Source organism: Mastigoproctus giganteus, chromosome 10, assembly GCF_048544385.1.
Source record: "Mastigoproctus giganteus isolate SK-2022 chromosome 10, ASM4854438v1, whole genome shotgun sequence".
In the NCBI taxonomy this organism is placed as follows: Eukaryota; Metazoa; Arthropoda; class Arachnida; order Uropygi; family Thelyphonidae; genus Mastigoproctus; species Mastigoproctus giganteus.
In genome coordinates, this window is record NC_143584.1 from 124,442,466 (window position 1) to 124,466,400 (window position 23,935).

The window sequence follows — 23,935 nt, forward strand, 5'->3', positions numbered from 1 at the left end:
AGGTCTATATAATAATAGTAATAAACATTGCGAAAGTTGCTTCAATGGATCTACTTTCCCCAAGGTCATAGTGATGGCTCGGGTATAGTGGTGCCATCTGGTGTAGATCCCAAGAACTAACACTACCCAGTGGTGGAGCTTGGTTTGGTTGCATCCTCTGTTGCTTAAAAAACATTGTGACCCATTTATCGTTCCCCCTCCACTTAGCCCTCATGTTATCCACTTTAATTGTTATTGTTAAGAAACTTTATTGTTAAGAAACTTCCACATTTTTTAAATGTAGAGGGTGGTATTATTGTATACATAAATATTGTTTTAATATAAAAGGTTAAATACATAATGTTTTAATTTCTTTTCTAATATGTCTACTTATTAGGCAACAGTTTGAAGAAAAGAATCAAAAAGGATAGGATTGGAATAAATGTCTGGAATATGTAAAATCGAAATGTACATTAAAATATAATTGTGCAGTATATTTACATAGCCTCAATAAAATAGTATAACATAGCCTTTTTCAAAAAACTTTAAAAAAATACATATCCTTTTACAAAAAAAAATCTAAACCTTCTTTCTTCTGAACCTTGTTGCAGCAAATGAATCGATAATCAAATTAAAATCTGTTTCCCAGAGCGGTCTCATTTTCAATACTCAAAATAAAGTCCAGTGAGTAGCTCCTGTGTCATTGTACTTCTAAGATAACTCTTAATTAGCTTCAGTTTTGAAAATGATCTCTCAGCTGTGCAGTTGTTACAGGCAATGTGGTGAATAAAACGTAAGCTGTGCAAATCTTGGGGAAGCTGGCAGACAAAGTTGAATTTTGACAAATAATAGCTTTAGCCAGTAGTCTGATATTTTCAGCATTTTTAATTTCTTTTCTCATAATTGAACAGAAGCTAACCATTTGTTGAGGAAAAGGATCCAGCAGATCCCTATTATATTGGTCACTTAAACATTTTGATAAGCGGTAAAGCTCATCCTCGCTAACTCTGTCTAAAATTTTGGGACTCAAAACCTCAAATTTGTTCATTATTTGTCTGAAGGACTTGATGTTCTCTCGTTTGGGAAATTAGAATGTCCAACACTTTAAAATAAACCTCTATTTTGAACTTTTCACTATCTTTGATTCTTTTGTCTTGACTGAGTTCGTCAAAGTGCTTTTTTACTCAACGGAGTCTCTTCTTTTGAAACTTAGGATCTATTCCCCATGAAAGTTCTATACTTTAGTCCTTAATTTCTTGAAAATAATCTCTTAATTGTCTTAGCTCCTCATAAACATTGTTGAGTTAGGTTTCAGCATCTTTTATATCAATAGGCTTTGACTGAAGGTTCTTGCTCAGTGGGGTTACGAAGGAAAATGCAGTCCATTCCGGTTATTTGGGACACATCGGGACTAGTGCATTTTGGCCCAATTAAGCGGCTGCCCAATTATCCGAAGTTTCACGTAAATATTTAAAAATGCAATGTAATCCCCTCCCCTTTACAATTGGTTCACTGTACAATCAAATCACATTACTATGGAGTCGCCATCGTAACGTGATTTGATAGGTAGCATAGTAAAGTACCGTTCCTATACGATGTGCAGTAAGCGCCAGCCATTGTGATCACATTTGTGAATTGAATTTTAATTCTATTAAACAGCGATTCTAATTAGTGAAAATAGGAGGAATATTATCCACAGGCTATTTATAGCAAAGATATATTAAGCACAAATTTACCCTTTATTACCTTACCAATTAAAAAATTAAATGATATGTGAAAATCGGAATAATTAATACATACTGTAATAAGTACATACGAACTAGTTGACATTTCTCTTCACTGACATTTGTGGGTGGGGGTTAAAATTTAAAACAGTAAAAAGATAAGCAATCAATAAAAGAGAAAACGGCACACACACAAATTGCAAGTAACACAATACGCACAAGTGAGAACGGAGTAAAGAGTTACAAAGCTTTAAAAATAGGAATGAAGAGATCTGAAAATTAATTTTTTTATATGATTGAAGATTTCGTGGAAGTGTAAACACATTTCACCATAATAACCCACAGAATTCCAGCTGTCGGTATTATCGCAAATTCAGTAAGATCGAGCTTATTGTCCTTTTATGATAGATTTCACTAACAGAAAAGCCCAATAAACATGTGACTGCTAATTGTTTTTATTGTTTTGACCTCCAGAATTTCGACCAAATCACGTGGTATCATCGGAGACAATCGTAGGGTAATCTCCAGTGCTGCGGTCTCCTGCCCCGATTAAACGGCATGCTGTCCCAATTAAGCAAAGTAAGCCCTGGCTATTTTCTTGATTGGTTTCTGTTTTTTAAGATTTGCCCCAAATAAACAGCTGCCCCGATTAACCGGTGGTCCAAATAACCGGAATCCACTGTATTTTAACATTACAACTAAAGAAAGAAAATTAAAATTCTCAAGTTGGCTTTTGAGACCTAGAGCTTCTGCTTCTTCATGGTTTTTGATTTTAAAATAATTTCTGTTAATGATTTTATGACATCTTTGTACCTAAATTGAACCATTGTCAAAGCTTCGTTTCTTGCAGTCCATCTTGTTCTGCACAACCGTGTGAGATTCCATGAAGGAATATCATTTTCATGAAGTAATCCCCATTTGTTAACACTGGCATGAAAAAAGTTGTAGACACTCCAGGGTGTTTAAAAAAAAAAAAAAAAAAAGAGCAGTGACTTCAGGAACCCCTTTTACAGCATCATTCATGAGATTGATATTGTGAGCTTCACAATGAACAAATTTTGCATTTTCCTCTAGCTGTAAAATTTGTGCATGTAGTCCATTGTAAGCACCTGTCATAACACCTGTGGCATCATAGGCTTGTCCCCTGCACTTGTTTCTATATCATGTTTTTCAAAAAAATTAATAATATTATCTTTTAGTTCAGATGCTGAATGGTCATGCACAGGGAAAAAACCCAGAAACAATTCTTTTTTACTTTCAGGTCAACTGGATTTCCCTTCCAATCAACCATAACTTTAATGTACTGGAAAACAATGCTTACGTGGTCAACTTTGCTAATATCCGGAGTGGTGTCAAGTATAATTGGGAAAAAAAAAAAAAACGAAGTGTCTTTGAGCTCATCCAACAATGTTTTTTTAACACGTTCTGAAATTAGATTAATGAGCTCATTCTGCACATGGTGACTCAAGTATTTGATTTCTCCATCAGGTTTTTCTATGAGCTCCTTCAGTACTGGGTCATACGTTGTTAAAAGTTCAATCAAAGACAAAAAGTTGCCTCCTTCCACTTTTCCACCTCCAACGTGTTCCATGTTATCTATAAATGCCAAATTTTGATGAGTAAGAGAAAGGGACACATTTATTAAACAATGAACTTGCCTCCAAAAGTTTGCCTCTTTTCTTATTTGGGACTCTAGTGCATCATCACTGTCTTCCAAGAATCTTAGACAGCACATGACTCTAGGTGCAACTTGATAATTCATGCATATTTATTTTCTTACTCGGTCAGACCTTTCTAGTCATTTATACCATCAATCCAAGCATAAGAACTCAATTTTTCTCCTGTCATTGAACAACCAGTGAGATTCACAATAAGATCCATTCAGCTTCGGAGAGTAACAGAGCCAGGATCTTTGAAGCCCTACCCTGACTTTAAATTTAATTGTGTAGTAGTAATCACTAAAAGAACATTTCTCACTAGTTTCATCAGCAGGGAAAGGGCCTCTCGGTCGACATGGCCCACACTCTATGATGAATTTTTTTTATTCTTGAATTTTCTAGGTTTTTATGATAGTGTTCTCGATCACTCAAATATTTTTCATTTGCTACAACATGTAAACTAAACTTTCTTTTACTTCTTCCTCCTCAGCTGATTCCCCTTGAAATTGAACTTGTGAGAGTGTAGCAGATGAGCCTGGAACATTTAGTACCGTTGCCATTGCTGAAAAAATTTGCTGATGTGATGGTAGTTGTTTTGGCAGAAGAATGAAATGAGGATGCAGTTGTGGTTGTTACAGTAGAAACAGTGGTATCAAGTGAATTGGTCTTGGTTTCAAGAGTAACGGCAGTTGTTAATCTTTCTGAAGATCCACCAACTTTTTTTTTTTTTTTTTTTTTTTTTTTTACAAAAAACCTGCTAATTTTTGGAAGTTTTGCAGTTTGTTCATATTTTTCTTTTTTTTTCTCTTGCAAAATTCAGCCCCACTGAGTTTCTTTATCTGTCATTTTCTTATTGGGTGAACAAATTTTTTCTATGCACAATATTATACAATAATAATTGCATAAGCAATAATAAATTAATGATGTTAAATGTCCACGATTATATATAAACTAACAGATAACTATCCACAATAGTCAATAAAAACAGCTAGTAATATTTACATAGTTTCACACTGAAAGAGGAAACCAAAGAAAAAACTCGTTTGTACAAAAATGCAGCACACAAAGAAAATAACTTGTCACTATTCAAAACTGAACTGAACTGTTTTCGTATGACGGTCTGTCTTATATAGTCCTCTTGGCTCGATCTAGAACAGTCTACAGCTCCCCACCAGCTCTAAAAACTAGCGCCCCTACAAACCCTCTCAGCATTGCATTGTGCCTCCAAACCTCCTGCATCCCACAGTTTGCTATTGGTGCAAGTCCATAGCTCTACCACCGGACATAAGCTGAAGCTAAAGAGGTCCACCTCCATAGAGGGATGATGATGTCGAAGAGAAGTAATAATCATACTGCACAGTGTGGTGCAGGAAAAAAGTCTCTCGTTTGTGCCTTGGGCAGAGGCATCTGTTTGAAAAGTCTGTCTCCTGAGAAAGACAGTGGAGCAAGTGGTGCTGTCCCCCCATATGGCTACCACAAAAGAAAGGCAAGACTATCCAGCCCAACCAATTGGAAATGCTTCCTGCGCAACTGTGCTAGTGTCCACTCAGGAAGGAAGAAAATGCCAACACATGAAGTAGAGTATTGAAATGAATACATTCATCATGCGAACATACTACGAAATAACCAAGCTAGAGACTGATAAGGCAATGTACAGGTCGAGACTACATATTAAGTGGTTGGAATGATTCCTGGATATTCAGGTCATCAAACAGCGAATAGTGGACCAGAGAAGCACCATTGTCATGAAGAACCTGATGCTCCTGCAATTGTGGAAAAAAAATCAAGCAGGACATGAGCAATCAACAACAAAGAATATGGACAACATGGAACCAGAGGAGGAAGAGCAAGAAGAAATACAACTCAGAGCAGCTGAAGCAGAAAGAGACGAGGTCATTATATCCAGAATAGAAGATGAATGGAAGAAGGCCCGAACAGAATTCGAAGGATTTACCCCACAACGACACAATGTGATACCGATGCAGATACCCAATAGAATTCTGGGGAGAGTCACAGACCCTCCCCAGGATTCTATTGGATTCTTCTCAATCGGCAAATAATCCCATATTTCCTCGACAACAGTGGTGCAGTACCAGACGGCATCTCCACAGCCGTGTATTGTGCTGCAGCTACTAGGAATAATGGAAGAGAAACAAGAGACTAGCAACAGAAGAACTCAAAAAACAAGGAACTGCCAGCTTGGGAAAGAAGACTTCTACCGAAGTCTTCTTTCCCAAGCTGGCAGTTCTTTCTTCTTGAGTAGAAGAATTAAGTCTTCTTCTTCAAGAGGAGTGTTTCCATTTACAATGGGTTTCCTCAGCCTACAAGTTATTTCTTGTTAGGAATTTTTTCCCACCATAAAGTGCAGTTCAGGGTGTCTTGGTTGGTTAAGCCTCAGGCTGTCATGCACTCCTGTACTCCATCCATCTCTGTCCTCCTAGGTCTTCCTCTTCTCCTTCTTCCAGGAGATATCCATTCCAGGATAGTCTTTGGATATTTGTTTTCTTGCATCCGTTTTACATGTCCGTACCATGTTAGATGCTTTTCTTTGATGGTGTCAATAATAGTCTTTTTCCAAGACTATTGGAAAAAGAACAAGGCAATCCCCAAGGCAAAATGCGCTGGTCCTGCTGGAGGTAGTTATTGTTGGCGACTCAGTTGTCAGGGAAATGGGAAATATGCTATTCAAAGTTACAGATAAGGGCATTTTGTTATCTACATTGGCATTAATGATATTAAGAGTAGGAGATATGAGGACTTAATAAGTACAAGGCAGTGTTGAGAAAGTCACAAGTTAAGATTAAACTTGAAACTGGCTGCAAATCTGCCCAGACACAATAGGAGGGAGTGCGTGAAAGCCTTGCAAATAAATTCGACCCGACCCGAGAGAGAGAGAGACTGTGCAATGCTGATGAAGTAGAATTTTTTTCAATGTGGCCTGTACTTGTTAATAGGAGACTGTTTTCACATATATCCTTATATGTGAATATATCCTTATATGTGGGATGAGATATCCTTACATAGAAGGGCTGCAAGAATATTTACTGATGCCGTTGAGGCAGTGTTACATGGGACGGGAAACTGGAGTTTGGGGAATACACAGACTAATAAACTAATAGTATCAGCTGTCAGAGGTAAAAGTGATTCTTGCACAGCTTCTGTGGGAACATTCAGTAGCCTGAAAAATGAAGCGTTGGATGTTACAAGACCTGTTGCAGGTCATCATGTGATAAGCAAATATACATGAGTTATGTTAGGGTTACTAAAGGCAAAAACAGATGCATGTATTCTTGTTTGTACGTTAATGATAAAGATATAATAGGGATATTGGAAACACAGTGCCTTTGAGATGTGTATAGGAGGGGGAGAGGAGTAATTCTCTTGGTTAAGAAGCACTTGGTTTTTTATTAGAATCTAAGGCACTGCACCCAGATGATTATGGGTAGCCACTGCAATGTTGAATCAGTTTGGTATGACATAAGTACTGGGGGAAATTAATGGGAACAGGAGTCAGCCATAGGCCAAATAATAGTGATGAGTATAATGAACATCTACACAGGCAGATGGAGTGGACCATTAGATTGGAATGTCCTATAATGGAGGACTTCAACTTTCTAGATATTGACTGGAACTTGTGGACTGGTCAGCCATACAGTAGCAGAAACTTCCTTGATTTATTGGATGACTGTTTGTTTCTACAATAGCATGTTACAGTGGCAACAAGAGAAAGCAGTACTCTTAATCTGATTATTAGCAGTGACTCATCATGCATTAAGAATCTGCAGATGAAACAATCACTAAGTCTCAGTGATAATAATATATTGATGTGGGATATATTTAAACGTATTAACTATATCAAGGGGATGGGATTTTGAATTTTGTAAATGTGACTACAGTGGTCTTAGACAGGTTTAAAATTCTTTTCAGGGGAGATCAACTAAAGATATTATCAACTGTAAATTCTAAATGGGAGTCATTCAGGGAAGTAATCATAGCAGCTACCAGGCTTTTTATACCAAGGGATGCAGTTCAAGCTTTATTCCTAAATGGATGTCAGATGAACTGATGAGAGACTGGTAGAGAAGAATGTGTAGGTTGATTATAAATTCTCAGAAAATACAGAATCCTGCAGCCAGTGAAAACTAGTCTGCAATTAAGTCACTAAGATGATTAATACAGCTAAGGTGGATTATGAGAAATCCTTTGCTATGAAACAAAGAAAATTAGTAAAGAATTCTTTACTTATGTTAACAATAGATGGAAAGGAATTGAAATATTGGCCCATTAAGGTATGAATGACATAACTGTTGTTGATCCTGTTCAGGTTAAATATTTGCATCTACATTCATGTGTAAAAAAAGTTAGTTTAGAAATGGGAACACCAGAAGTAAATCAAGTTATGAATTTGAGCTAAAAGATTTTGTTATAAGTGAAAAAGAGAAATTCCTGAAACTAAATGTAAATAAGGTATCTGGGGCTGATGTGATCCAGTTACATTAAAAGATGCACCAAAAGAGGTAAGCAAACTCTTGGAGATATGAATGAGAGCATCCTTGGGTTCAAGGGAGCTTCTGATAAATTGTAAGGGTGCAAATTTGACAAAGGATGATAAAAGGTGACATGAGCAATTATAAACTTATAACCGTTAGTTCTTTTCCAGGAGAAAATAATGGAGTAAATAGTTAAGGAAGTATTGTGGGATTAACAGCAATGGAAGATCTAAGCAATCTGATGTACTATGATCTCTAAAAATATATTCTTGGCTAAATGCTATGAGTATGAAGGAGATAGTTTATGAATGGGTACTGCGCGTACATAATTTCTACTAGCCAGGTAGTATGAATGCATCGTTTAATTATATCTCATATTGTGAATCAACCTTCACAACGAGTGGCCTAGGTACTGCACTGCTTTGAATAAGTAGCTATTTAGCAGCTGTCTGGGTCATGGTATGTGCCGAGATTAAGTAACATTAGTCTTCTCCACTGGTGAAGCGTTACTTATTCAAAGCAGTTTAGTACCTTGGTCACTTATTATGAAGGTTGATTCACAGTATGATATATAATTAAACGATGCATTCAGTACTATCTGAATAGTAGAAATGGTGTTTGTGCAGTACCCATGTATAAACCATCTGCTTCTTACTATGATATAGTTACAAAGGAACTGAATGCAAATAATTTTTAAATCATATATTTAGATAACAGCAAAGCTTTTGACACTGTTACACATGAAAGATTGCTTTACGAATTGGAGCAGTATGTGTCATTAGGGGAAAGTTACTGCAATGGATAAACAGATGGTTGAGTGGCAAAATAAAGGATAGTTAGAAATGGGCATTGCTCTTTGGACTATTGCTATTGGTGGAGTTGCTTGGGGTTCAGTGCTGTTTCCCTTACTGTTTACAGTATGTATTTACAATATTAATGAAAGTATAACAAGTTTATTTTCTTAAGTTTGCAGATGATCTAGATAAATTAGGTAGATTGGTCCAGAAGTTGTAATTGAGGATTAATGGTAAATACGAAGTATTGCATATGGGCAGCAGTAATTCCTGATCAGTCAAAAATAAAAAAAAAAACCTTCCACTTACCCCTCCGTTCGTTTGATATACCTGTCCAGCTGAGCCTTAAATTTATGTAGGCTATCAACTTCCACAACAAGGGATGGAAGTCTGTTCCACCAACCAACAACCTGCTGGCTAAAGGCAAAATTCTGCACATCTATCCTACATCTCTTTTCTCAATCTGAATTTATGCCCTCTCAGGTGATTATTCTGAGCAAGAGGACGAATCCCATCGGCATTGAGCATGCTCAAACCATTCAAGGCTTTATACACCTCTATCAGATCACCTCGCCAGTGCCTAGTCTCCAGACACTGTAATTTGCAAAACTTAAGCCTTTCTTCATAAGAGCAACCCTTTGTTCCATTCACTAATCTTGTTGCCCTTTCTGTACTCGTTCCAGCAGCTCTACATCCTTCTTGAAATGAGGCCTCCAGACCTGTATACAGTACTCAAGGTGTGGCCTGACCATTGCCTTATACAAGGGGATAATCACCGCTTTATCCCTGCTAGAAAAATTCCTATATATCATTGACAAGACACCATGAGCTACTCTTGCAGCCCATCTGCACTGCTCAGAGAACTTCATATCTGCCTGCACAATTACCCCCAGGTCCTTTTCATTCTCTACCACTGTCAGTGTAGTACTACAGAGTTGATACGTTGCTCTGGGGTTGCTGTTTCTCATATGTAGTACTTTACATTTATCAATGTTAAACTTAATTTGCCACCTCTCAGACCATCTGCTCAACCTTTCCAGATCCTGTTGCAGCAGCATAGTGTCAGTAGTGTCCTTAACAACCCTGCCAACCTTTGTATCATCTGCAAACTTTGACATTAACTTGATATACCATCATCAATATTATTTATAAATACAGAAAACAATAATGGACCCAACACTGAACGCTGAGGGACTCCACTAATAACATTAGTCCACGATGAGCAGTGTCCATTGATTACCACTCTGTCTTCTCCCCCTCAACCACCCCTTTATCCATAGCAGCAATTTGCCTCCAATGCCACACTGCTCCAATTTGTTCAGCAGTTTTCCATGTGCAACAGTATCAAAAGCCTTTCTAAGATCCAAGTGTGTAATATCAAAGTTATTCCCAGCATCCAGTTCTTTTGTGACTGCATCATAGTATCCAATCAAATTGGTCAGGCAAGACTTCCCCTTAACTAAACCATGCTGTGTCCGAGCTATAACTGAAGTCTTGTCTAGATGATCCTGCAGTGCTTCTTTAACTAGTGCCTCCATTGATTTTCTGGAAACGGAAGTTAAACTAACAGGTCTATAATTACTTGTCGCCCTTTGATCCTCCTTTGTGAATTGGGGTCACATTTGCACATCTCCAGTCTATGGGTACCTCCCCCCGAGTTCAAGGAAGTTCTCATAATTATGGCTAAGAGTTTGTTTACTTCCTTTGCTGCCTCCTTTAATATAACTGGATAGATCCCATACACCCCAGGTGCCTTTCTTGTGTTTATCTTCAACAATTTCTCCTTCAGTTATTACAAGATTCTCTAGCTTACTGCCAGAGTTGTATACACCTCTGGCATTCCCCTCGCTGAATAACTCCTCATGTGTGAATGTCGATGCAAAATATTTGTTTAGTTTGTTAGCTACCTGAGCAGGATCATCAACAGTTGAACCATAGATATCAAGTGGACCAATCTGATTCATCCCCTTCCTTCTAGAGTTTACATAAGTAAAGAACTCTTGCTGTTTTTCTTTGCATCCTTTGCCAAAGATTTCTCCTAATCTGCCTTCGCCTGCCTAACCTCCTTTGTAACTTGGTTACAGGTTACAATAAGAGACGTAGGAGTATTTGCACTGTTCTGACTTCTGACATGAAGACCTTTGCAGTGCAAAATGTCTGCTAGACTAGCTCATGGGGAGGTGAGATCTATCAATGATACACAGGAATTTTCCCAGCAGGGAAGTGATTATCCCATTGTATAATGTAATGGTAGGCCACATATTGATCACTGTATAGAGGGGTGGAAGCATCATTTGAAGGTGTTCATCACTTGAGATAGGAGAATGAAGGGTAACTAGATCAGTCATGGACACAAAGGGGTACTCCTATGACAAAATACTTTGGTTCTGCAGATTGCAGCTGTTGGAAACTAGGTACTTGCAAGAAGATCTGATTGAAGTGTTAAGGCTTTACGTGGACTGAGTAAACTTAATTATGGTATCTTAACTCTCTCGGATAATGCATACAAAGAGACAAAAATTAAAAAAGCAAGGCTGCAGGATAGATGTGTGGAAATTTTGCTTTTAGCTAGAGAGTAATTGTTGGAACAAATATACCATCTGGTGTTGGAGAAGTAGATAGATAGTTTGAATAAATTTAAGGAAGAGTTAGACCTCATTAGATTATTTTTTAGATTGAAAGTAATTTGGTCTTTCAGTTTCTTAATTTTATTAGTTTTATTCTCTTTTGTGCACCAATTGTGCTATGTCCAGTTATAAGGTATTCCTGCAGGATGTATTAGTATATTAAAAATAAATTAATATTATTATAGATTCAAAAAATAAATATTTGGATTTACACATGTGAGAGTGTGCCTCAAAAATACATGGCATAAGTTCAGGAATGAGTTCCTCATATGTAGACAATAAAACTATTTTATATCAACATAGTTCCGGAAATGCTTAGTTTCCCAGTTCTGAAGGTCTGTCTATGAAATTTAACTGTTCACATCACATTATAGCAATTGTTCAAAATGTCCACCTTCTGCCTGAATACAGGCCTCACATCGATGTTTCGTGGATTCACGAAGACGATGCCAAATTCCTGGCATGTTTCGTATTGTCTCACAACCTGCCACAATTCAATTGCGGAAAGTTTCCACATCAGCTACCGGAATCGAATACACCAATGACTTTTAAATGGTTGCAGTAGAAATCTAGTGGGTTTAAATCAGGTGAGCATGGAGGCCAGGCAGTTGGTCCAACCCTCTACTTCAGGAGTTGTAGCTCTTGGTCATCCTCTGTCAGCAGCACGAGGTGTAAAGGTCCCATTTTCACAAAGGTGGCAATGGATACCTTCAAACGTTTTCCTGTCTGGACATCTTCGTTTTGGCAACCTTTCGTGGTACAAACGACGAGCCTCCAGAGCATTGTCATCCGCCAAACCATACACAAAGTGCATATCTGCTTGCTCCTGATTTGAGTGCATGGTCGGAATGGAAAACCACCAGATTCTGTCAGTACCTTGTGATGAAGGAAATCGCCTGCGGGAGATAAGACATTCCGGTTAATAACTCGATAACCAAGCATTTCTGGAATTACGTTGATATAAAATATTTTTATTATCTACATATGAGGAACTCATTCCTGAAGTTATGCCGTGTATTTTTGAGACACCCTGTATATATACACACACCATATTTGCCATTATGGATCAGTCTCAAAGGACATTGAGTGGTAGCTTGCCATTACCCACAGATGTTGAAATCCGTATTTAAGTTTAGATGTGAGCATGAAGTACTTTCATTATTATTATAATTTTAATAATAAAATCTTGTTTCTGGATTAACCTTTTTTGGTACATACTTACAGAATAGCATTTTATTTCATATTTTGCAGATCTAGTGTTGTTAATGGATCGTTCTTGTTCTGTAATAATATCAAATATTACTATTTAAAAAAAAAAAAATTCAGTTACTAGTTGCTTTTTAATAAACTTTAACTTGCATTTTGCTTTTGAATTTTGCTTTTTTGTAGTGACAAAATTGATCTTATATTATTCTTTTTGTATGTGGACTGAATTTGTTGAATTAAATAAACATGAATCTTTTCAATATGGTCTTCAAACAGAAGATTTAACAATCTGGTATGTGTATAGTATATGAGACTTGTCCAGAAAAGTGGTGGCAATAGTGGAACCAGAGCCATTCCTTAGGGATGTGCACCCATGCCCTTGACTGAAAAAGACCCCAGATCCCAACAAAGTCCTTTAATTCATGTTAGATAACTCCTTGCTGACTTTTCTCCATTATTTATATTGCACCTCCTGAACTTTTGGATTAGCATTAGCATTAGCATTAGTAGAGGCATTTGATGCAAGAAAGCAAGCTTATGCAGCATCAGCCAAAAAAAAAAAAAAAAAAAAAACCACTTCCACTTCACCCCTCTGTTCGTTCAAAATACCTGTCCAGCTGAGCCTTAAACTTATTTAGGCTATCAACCTCCACCACAAGGGATGGAAGTCTGTTCCACCAACCAACCACTCGCTGGCTAAAGGCAAATTTCCGCACGTCTATCCTACATCTGTCTTTCCTCAATTTGAATTTATGCCCTCTCAGGTGATTATTCTGAGCTAGAGGAAGAATCCCATCAGCATTGAGCATGCTTAAACCATTCAAGGCTTTATACACCTCTATCAGATCACCTCGCTGGTGCCTAGTCTCCAGACACTGTAATTTGCAAAACTTAAGCCTTTCTTCGTAAGAGCACCCCTTTGTTCCATTCACTAATCTTGTTGCCCTTCTCTGTACTCGTTCCAGCAGCTCTACATCCTTCTTGAAATGAGGCCTCCAGACCTGTATACAGTACTCTAGGTGTGGCCTGACCATCGCCTTATACAATGGAATAATCACCTCCTTATCCCTGCTGGAAAAATTCCTGTATATCATTGACAATACTCCATGAGCTACTCTTGCAGCCCGTCTGCACTGCTCAGGGAACTTCATATCTGCCTGCACAACCACCCCCAAGTCCCTTTCATTCTCTACCACTGTCAGTGTTGTACCATAGAGTTGATACGTTGCTCTGGGGTTGCTGTTTCCCATGTGTAGTACTTTACATTTGTCAATGTTAAACTTCATTTGCCACCTCTCAGCCCATCTGCTCAACCTTTCCAGATCCTGTTGCAGAAGCATAGTGTCAGTAGTGTCCTTGACAACCCTGCCAACCTTTGTATCGTCTGCAAACTTGGACATTAATCCCGATATACCATCATCAATATCATTTATAAATACAGAAAACAATAATGGACCCAACACTGAGCCCTGAGGGACTCCACTAATAACATCAGTCCACGATGAGCAGTGTCCATTGATTACCACTCTCTGTCTTCTCCCCCTCAACCACCCCTTTATCCATAGCAGCAATTTGCCTCCAGTGTCACACTGCTCCAATTTGTGTAGCAGTCTTCCATGTGCAACAGTATCAAAAGCCTTTCTAAGATCCAAGTATATAATATCAAAGTTATTCCCTGCATCCAGTTCTTTTGTGACTGCATCATAGTATCCAATCAAGTTGGTCAGGCAAGACTTCCCCTTAACAAAACCATGCTGTGTCTGAGCTATAACTGAAGTCTTGTCTAAATGATCCTGCAGTGCGTCTTTAACCAGTGCCTCCATTAATTTTCCTGGAACAGAAGTCAAGCTCACAGGTCTATAATTACTTGTGTCAGCCTTTGATCCTCCTTTGTGAATTGGGGTCACATTTGCACATTTCCAGTCTATGGGTACCTCCCCTGAGTCCAAGGAAGCTCTCATAATTATGGCTAAGGGTTTGCTTACTTCCTTTGCTGCCTCCTTTAATATAACTGGATAGATCCCATCCACCCCGGGTGCCTTTCTTGTGTTTATCTTCAACAGTTTCTCCTCCACTTTACTCCCAGTTATTTCAAGATTCTGTAACTTACTGCTAGAGTTGAATACACCTCTGGCATTCCCCTCGCTGAATAACTCCTCATGTGTGAATGTCGATGCAAAATATTCATTTAGTTTGTTAGCCACCTGAGCAGGATCATCAACACTTGACCCATCAATATCAAGTGGACCAATCTGATTCATCCCTTTCCTTCTAGAGTTTACATAGATTTGTGTAGAGAACTAAAGAACTCTTTGCTGTTTTTCTTTGCATCCCTTGCCAAGGATTTCTCGTAATCTGCCTTTGCCTGCCTAACCTCCTTTGTAACTTGGTTGCATATCAACTTGTATCTATCATAGGCTTCTGTGTCATGTGTTAATTTGTAAGTATCCCATGCATTTTTCTTCTCTGCCATATGCCTCATTAGTTCATCTGACATCCATTTTGGCCTAAACCTTGAACAATATTTCTTAGTTGGTATGTAAAGCCTAGTAGCTTCCAAGATAAGTTCTTTGAATGCTTCCCATTTTGAATTTGCTGTTGGTAACATCATCAGTTGGTCCCACTGTATAGAATTTAAATACTGTCTCAGTCCATCGTAGTCGCCTTTACGGAAGCAATAACCCTTCCCTTTACCCCTAATGGTAGTTACCTCTTTGAGTAAATCCCACTTCAGCACACTGTGATCACTGCCACCTAGTGGTTCGTTTATCTGCAGATTCTTAATGCATGAAGAATCACTGCTGATAATCAAATCAAGAGTATTACTCCCTCTAGTTGCCTCCCGAACATGCTGATGTAGAAAACAATCATCCAATAAATCCACAAAAGCCCTGCTAGTGTGTGAGTATCCAGCCCCCAAATTCCAGTCAATATCTGGGAAATTAAAATCTCCCATTATAAGACACTCTGATTTACTGGCCCACTCTATTTCCCTGTACAGTTCCTTATTATACTCATCAGAGTCATTAGGCCTATAGCACACTCCTACTCTCAATTTTGATCTCCCAATGCTTATGTCACACCAAACTGACTCCACACTGCACAGTCCAGCGATGTCGACTGGCTTCACTTCCTTGGTTTTTATGTGTTTCTTAACTAATAGCATAACACCTCCCCCCTTCCTATCCTGTCTATCCTTTCTGTAGACGTTGTACTCCCCAAATTGCAGTTCCGCATCCCTTATATCTGTGTGACACCACGTCTCTGATATCCCAACAATATCTGCCTTCGATGTTTTGAGCATCGAGCAACACTAGATCTGCAAAATATTTCATATTTTGCAGATCTAGTGTTGTTAATGGATCGTTCTTGTTCTGTAATAATATCAAATATTACTATTTAAAAAAAAAAAAAAAAAATTCAGTTACTAGTTGCTTTTTAATAAACTTTAACTTGCATTTTGCTTTTGAATTTTGCTTTTTTGTAGTAACAAAATTGATCTTATATTATTCTTTTTGTATGTGGACTGAATTTGTTGAATTAAATAAACATGAATCTTTTCAATATGGTCTTCAAACAGAAGATTTAACAATCTGGTATGTGTATAGTATATGAGACTTGTCCAGAAAAGTGGTGGCAATAGTGGAACCAGAGCCATTCCTTAGGGATGTGCACCCATGCCCTTGACTGAAAAAGACCCCAGATCCCAACAAAGTCCTTTAATTCATGTTAGATAACTCCTTGCTGACTTTTCTCCATTATTTATATTGCACCTCCTGAACTTTTGGATAATCCCTAACTGCTGTGCACACAATCAGGAGCAGGAATTGCATGGCATAGCCTCTGTATAAATGGAGACAGACAGGAGTTGTTCTGCAGTAATAATATTATAAGTTTTATGTGGTTATGGTTTTTCCTATTTTTAAAAAGAAGAATCAGTGTTCTTGCATAAACCTTGAAGTGTATGGGAGCAAAATGCAAAGAAATGCTTTTTTAATTTGGAAGAAGCATGCAGGCATGAATTCCCTCCCACTCAGATTCTTTCCATATAAAGGGGGGGGGGGAACTATAAATCCAGGGAATAAGTGATTATATGACTGGGATGGTATCATTTTGTATTGTGCTTTTGAAACACTTTTTTTCCCAGTAATATGATAATGGTGATGTATTCTGGAGATCAAGCCAGTCAGTCTGGCACTGTGAAAGTGTTACTGTATTTAGCAGTGGGAAATCCTTCAACATTATCCCCCTCCTTCCTCTGTTTTGTGGAAGTGAGCTCTGATGACTGATGTTGAAATTTTCAAAGCAAACAAGGTACTCAGAAGTCTTATGTATTCATAGAACAAAAGACATCTGGCAACATTTAGTTCCCTCAACACCCTTGAAGAAAAACAAAGGAGCTGATGGTATTGGGTATCTTATAGTGTTCGGATGGAGTTTCACAGGAGGCAAAGAGTAGAAAATGAAACTCTTAATACCTGTAAATAAAGCTGTTTTTCTTGTACAAGCCATTGTGCCACTACTTTTTTGAACAGCTGTCATATGATTTTTAACATTCAAAACTTTTAAAAAAAGTATGCCTGTCTTATTTTCCTTCTGTATGTGTGTGTGTTTTTTCCCCCCCGTTTGTCTAGTGGGAACAAAGATAACTTGGGGGACCAGTTGCCTGGTTCCAGTCCCCTTTCAGTTATTCTGGTCCATCTGAGTCCGTTGAGTTATGGACTTGTACGAATTCCGGAAACGGGGTCGTGAGATGGTTGATTACGTTGCAGACTATCTGGAAACAATTTCTCAACGACGTGTAACTCCAAACATAGAACCAGGATATTTACGACATCTAATTCCTTATACTGCCCCAATGAAGGGAGAGGCCTGGGAAACTATTATGAAAGATGTGGAGAGGTATATTATGCCAGGGGTGAGTTGTAAACTCTGTTTTCTATGCTTAATTTCTCTTGATAATTTCAAACTTTTAAAAATTGTAATGAATAATTGATAGAAAGATAATGTATGAATTGATGGCAAGCATGAAGCATCTCTTGCAAGATTCTGATATCCATAACTAAATAAGTTGAAATTTTGTCATCCTTCTTTCAAGTGATAAGGAAGAAAGCTTATGCAGTATCAGAAAAAAGGGAGGAAAACCTCATTTTATTTGCTTATCCCTTCTAATGTCTAACACTCGATTATATTTATTGAAGCTTACTATTTCCACAACTAGGTTGTGGAAGTTAATTTCAAACAATTGCACTGTAGCCAAAAACAAATCTGTATCACCCAGGTGAGTAAAGATGCCACTGGCATTCAGATTACTGAACTCTTTAAGAATCTTAACTCGTATTTTCCAAACTTTGATGCTGACAGTACATACCTAAAATAATTTGACACTCCATCCTTTTCTCTTCCTTATCTTTAGGTGGATGATAAATAAAGAAAACTTGTGCAACTTCCTTTGTTTGGGGTTAAAAAAAAAAAAAAAAAAAAAACCACCTATCTAAACAAGATAGGTGGTTTTTTAACCTTGTGCTTTTACTAAGCACAAGGTTAATCTAAAAAAAAAAGCTGAGATATTAAGTTATTAGCATTCAAAAAATAGAGAAAGGACACATCCAGAGCTTATCACCTATAGGTATGAAGAAATATCATCAAATTTTAATTTATTACTCAATAATTGTATTTTAATCAATTGCATATACAGCAAAAGAAAATAAGAGTGAAAAAAATTTTTGATATGATGCCAGAATTTGGCAATGCCCTTTAGAACCCAACATCCACTTTTAGAAAGCTCTGCCTTGAACACTTAAATTAGGTCTCCATACAGATGTCAAGTTTTCAGATGCTGCTTATAGAACCAGTTATTCTTAGTAATAATGCCCTTGTGTGCCACCGACTAAACTCTTTACTCTTCTCTCTTGTGTGTAGAGTAAAGAAAGAAGAACATGAAGTATTAAAACCTGTAGTACTTAGCACCAGGTATATAGCAGAGTTTCCAGTTTCTAGCTAGGAGCCACTTGCTAATGGGGAGAAAGAGGAAAAAAAAAAAAAAGTACTGTGCATCGGGTGAAAGTTGTGAAGGAAATACGTGTGAAGGGAGGTTTTTCCAGAAAAAGGAAGTTGAAGGAATAAATGAGGAAGAAGAAAAGCTGCATGGGTTTAGACTCGTTTAAGAGAGAGTGAGAATTCAGTAGAACAGTGTCCGTGGAAGTATCTATAGGAAAGGCATGCATCAGAAACGAACGTCTGAGACATCTATGGAGAGACTTTTAGAGATGAGTCATTATTAATCTAACTGCCCTCTTTTTCTCATGCTAGAAGCATGAGAGAGATGTTGGGGGGTACCATCCCAGATGTGGGAACAATATTCCATTGTAGGGCAGATTTGCAATTTGTACAGAGTGAACAAATCGCAAACATGCTGAGAGAGAAAGAAAACCCAGTTTTTTAGATGCAGAGGAAGCAATATTTGTAATGGGCTTATGCCAGGATTGAAGATAAGCATAGGAGTGGAAGAATCCTTTTTTTTTTTTCCTCTGTGCCCTTTGCAACAGATCCAAGTCTAAACAAGGTTTCCAAACATATGTAGTATTCAAGATTTATTTGACTTAACTGTTGCTCAGACCTAGTGGGTGGTGCCCAGTAGGGCTTGTCTTTATTGGTAATGGTAGTACTATTGCAGAAAAAGTTTGTAAACTAGCTGCTGAGTCACTTTAAGTTCCGAAATCTCACCAGAATTGCTTATTTAAAATAAATGTCTTTCTTACCCCAACTACATTAAATATAATTATATTAAATATTTAAGTACTTAATCATCCTTCTGCCAATGAGTTAAATTCAAGACATTCAGTATCAGAGACTATATTACTGGAAGTGCCAAGACTTCATATTAAATCTTTATGAGTAGGACCTAGCATTTCATAACAAGCATATTACTCTTATATGAGAAAATGAAGTTATCAAACTCACATCCCTTAATTATTAAAATTATTGCAAACAAAAATAACAGACTTTGTTTTACTAAACCAAATACCAAGGTTCATATTGTTATCAATGGATTTATTAACTAAATTTAGCAATTGGAATAGTTGTGTTAATACATTAGTGTCAAAAATTATTAGATTGAGATATCAAACCAAATGAAGAAATGGGAAATTGATACCTCTAATATGCTAACTAAGTATACTTGCCTTCCTTCAAAGTAGATGCCTGCCTAAAAGGCAGAAGAACTAAGAGGAATATCCCAAAAGTAATACACTAAAATGGTTAATTTAAAATTAATTTATTTTTTAATATAATTTACATTAAAAACCTTCACTGTAGTCTCCATCACACCTTATGGCTGCATTCCAATGTTTGTGTAATTTTTCAATGCTGTTTTAACTGTCTGCTGTCTAGTGAGTATGGGCTTGGCACACCCAGGGTCCTGCTGAGTGTGAGTGGATATCATCATTCTTCTTTTTCTTGATGATTCTCTCTCTCTCTCTCTCTCTCTCTCTCTCTCTCTCTCTCTCTCTGTGGGTAATTCAGAATTTTTTATTTTTTTTTTTTTTGGCTGGTGCAGCATAAGCTTCAGGCTTCCTTGCACCATATGGCTAATAATAATGTAATTGCAAAGACTCATATCAAGACTATATAGAAGAGGGGAGAACTTACTATTTCCCACTTGTAATTGTTCAAAACAAGCTGCACAGACTGTGATATGACTCCATGCATTTTCATGGAGTAAGGGGCACACCAGCTTCCATTATCTGTAGCCTCTTCTGACAAATTTTTAGGTGTAATTTCTGATGAAATATTGCATAGTAGTCCACATTTACTGTTACTCCAAGTGCCATGTAATCAGTGGCAATAATGGTCTCATAGTCATAGACCATAGCAGGCTTATACAGCATCAGCCAACAAAAAAAAAAAAAAAAAAATCACCTTTTCCATTTCACCCATCCGTTCGCTCCAAATGTTTGTCTAGTTCTGTCTTGAATTTATTTAAGCTGTCCACTTCTATGACAGATGGAAGTCTTTTCCACCAACCAACCACCTGCTGGCTAAAGGCAAACTTCCACACATCTATCCTACATCTGTCTTTCCTCAATTTGAATTTATGCCCTTTCAAATTATTATTCTGAGCAAGAGGAAGAATTCTATCAGCATTGAGCATGCTCAAACCATTCAAGGCTTTATACACCTCAATCAGATCACCTGGCAGGTGACTAGTCTCCAGACACTGTAATTTGCAAAACTTAAGCCTTTCTTCATAAGAGCAACCCTGTTCCATTCACTAATCTTGTTGCCCTTCTCTGTACTCATTCCAGCAGCTCTACATCCTTCTTGAAATGAGGCCTCCAGACCTGTATACTCAAGGTGTGGCCTGATCATTACCTTATACAAGGAGATAATCACCTCCTTGGCCCTGCTAGAAACAATCTTGTATATCATTGACAAGACATCATGGTCTACTCTTGTAGACCATCTGCACTGCTCAGAAAACTTCATATCTGACTGCACAATTACCCCCAGATCCTTTTTATTCTCTACCACCCAGAGTGTAGTACTACACAGTTGATATGTTACCTGGGGTTACTTTATTTCTTTATGCATTGCTTGTTGCTCATGTGACAGTAAATGTAAGAGCCATTGGCAGCTTACTTTTTAATTTATATATCTCAATGGAGACTTATTATCAAAATGAAACAAGTATTACAAGAAATCGTGCAGATTAAATTAGTTATCCCTGTCAGATTTTGACATTATAATATAGCAAAATTAAAGAGCATCAGCAAAAAAACTCCCCATATCACTTTCCCCTCTAACGGTTTTCTAGTTCTTGAATTTACTCAGACTACATCAGATTTTATTTCTGACAATCAACTACCCATTGGCTGAAGGTAAACTTCCACACACTATCCTGTACCATTCATCCTTAATTTGAATTTATGTCCCTCATGTGTTTAGTCTGAACAAGAGGAAGGATTCCATCAGTATTGAGCTTACTCAATCCATTTAAGATCATAAATGCCTTAATCAGATCTTCTTGCAGGTGCCTAGCCTCCAGATGCTGCAGTTTGCAGAACTGAAGCTGTTTCCTCTCGTCAGTCCCATTACTCTGCTGCTCTGTGGCCCCAAGTGGCAAGCGATTTTTGTACAAGTCTTTGCCAGCAAATTTGTGCTTTCTCTTGGAATAGAATTGTCTCCTCTTCCTCCTTGTTTTCAGTATTACACTAACAATCAATTAAATAATCATCAGTAAAGAAATCACTTTACTTGATCAGGAGGAAAAGTAACCTTTCTTTTTTACCTTTCATTTGTATATTATTACTAACCCACTACTGCTTGGCCACAAAGGTGGCATGGCAGGTATCTTGGAGGGGTAAGATCTTCCTTCCAGAGTGAAATGGAGCAAACAGTTTCCAAACCCAGAAAGCCACTGGAGGCACATGTGAAACCTAGACAAGACAACAACAAAATGAGCCTGGTTCTGTCACAGCAAAATGTCAAAAGACTGACATAGACAGAATCTGAACTCCAGCTTTTCTAATCATTCATTCACCTCATTGGAAAACTATCTCTGTTCCTAGTGAAGAAATGCTTATAAAGTACAATAGGTACTCCCAACATAGTTCATTGTTTAAGATTAGGATACTTACTGGTTGACAGTTTGAGCAACTACAAAAATCAAATATTTGATGGAACTTCTGTTACTGTTTCACCACACGTTTCTCTGAACATGTGAAGAGATGTCATCACTGAATGGATCTCTTCAATCTGTCAGATCAAGAACTGAGAGATGGAATCATCAATGCAAGGCGAATTCTGACAAAAGGATGATATGCTAGTTCCTGCTCGGAATATAATCTTACATTTGACAATCACAATCCCAAACCACCAACAATGATCAAAGCAGGTTATAAAGCAGGAATCAGATTGGTCCACTTGATATTGATGGGTCAACTGTTGATGATCCTGCTCAGGTAGCTAACAAACTAAATGAATATTTTGCATTGACATTCACACATGAGGAGTTATTCAGCAAGGGGAATGCCAGAGGTGTATTCAACTCTAGCAGTAAGCTACAGAATCTTGAAAAAACTGGGAGTAAAGTGGAGGAGAAACTGTTGAAGATAAACACAAGAAAGGCACCCAGGGTGGATGGGATCTATCCAGTTATATTAAAAGAGGCAGCAAAGGAAGTAAGCAAACCCTTAGCCATAATTATGAGAGCTTCCTTGGACTCAGGGGAGGTACCCATAGACTGGAAATGTGCAAATGTGACCCCAATTCACAAAGGAGGATCAAAGGCTGACACAAGTAATTATAGACCTGTGAGCTTAACTTCTGTTCCAGGAAAATTAATGGAGGCACTGGTTAAAGAAGCACTGCAGGATCATTTAGACAAGACTTCAGTTATAGCTCAGACACAGCATGGTTTTGTTAAGGGGAAGTCTTGCCTGACCAACTTGATTGGATATTATGATGCAGTCACAAAAGAACTGGATGCAGGGAATAACTTTGACATTATATACTTGGATCTTAGAAAGGCTTTTGATACTGTTGCACATGGAAGACTGCTACACAAATTGGAGCAGTGTGACATTGGAGGCAAATTGCTGCTATGGATAAAGGGGTGGTTGAGGGGGAGAAGACAGAGTGGTAATCAATGGACACTGCTCATCGTGGACTAATGTTATTAGTGGAGTCCCTCAGGGCTCAGTGTTGGGTCCATTATTGTTTTCTGTATTGATGATGGTATATCAAGCTTAATGTCCAAGTTTGCAGACGATACAAAGGTTGGCAGGGTTGTCAAGGACACTACTGACACTATGCTGCTGCAACAGGATCTGGAAAGGTTGAGCAGATGGGCTGAGAGGTGGCAAATGAAGTTTAACATTGACAAATGTAAAGTACTACACATGGGGAAACAGCAACCCCAGAGCAACGTATCAACTCTGTGGTACTACACTGACAGTGGTATAGAATGAAAGGGACTTGGGGGGTGGTTGTGCAGGCAGATATGAAGTTCTCTGAGCAGTGCAGACGGGCTGCAAGAGTAGCTCATGGAGTATTGTCAATGATATACAGGACTTTTTCCAGCAGGGATAAGGAGGTGATTATTCCATTGTATAAGGCAATGGTCAGGCCACACCTAGAGTACTGTATACAGGTCTGGAGGCCTCATTTCAAGAAGGATTTAGAGCTGCTGGAACGAGTACAGAGAAGGGCAACAAGATTAGTGAATGGAACAAAGGGGTGCTCTTACGAAGAAAGGCTTAAGTTTTGCAAATTACAGTGTCTGGAGACTAGGCACCAGCGAGGTGATCTGATAGAGGTGTATAAAGCCTTGAATGGTTTAAGCATGCTCAATGCTGATGGGATTCTTCCTCTAGCTCAGAAAAATCACCTGAGAGGGCATAAATTCAAATTGAGGAAAGACAGATGTAGGATAGACGTGAGGAAATTTGCCTTTAG

The 23,935-nt window shown here is 38.0% G+C and overlaps 1 protein-coding gene across 1 annotated transcript in view; it reads left to right on the forward strand.

Annotated features, from left to right (window-relative positions):
* Positions 1 to 23,935, forward strand: part of Tdc2 (Tyrosine decarboxylase 2) — a 412,627-nt gene that overhangs the window by 112,805 nt on the left and 275,887 nt on the right. The window contains exon 2 of the mRNA XM_090383012.1: positions 17,113 to 17,396. Coding sequence (XP_090239138.1) covers positions 17,196 to 17,396 — 201 coding nt within the window. The 5' untranslated portion in view covers positions 17,113 to 17,195. The remainder of the gene's footprint in view (positions 1 to 17,112; positions 17,397 to 23,935) is intronic.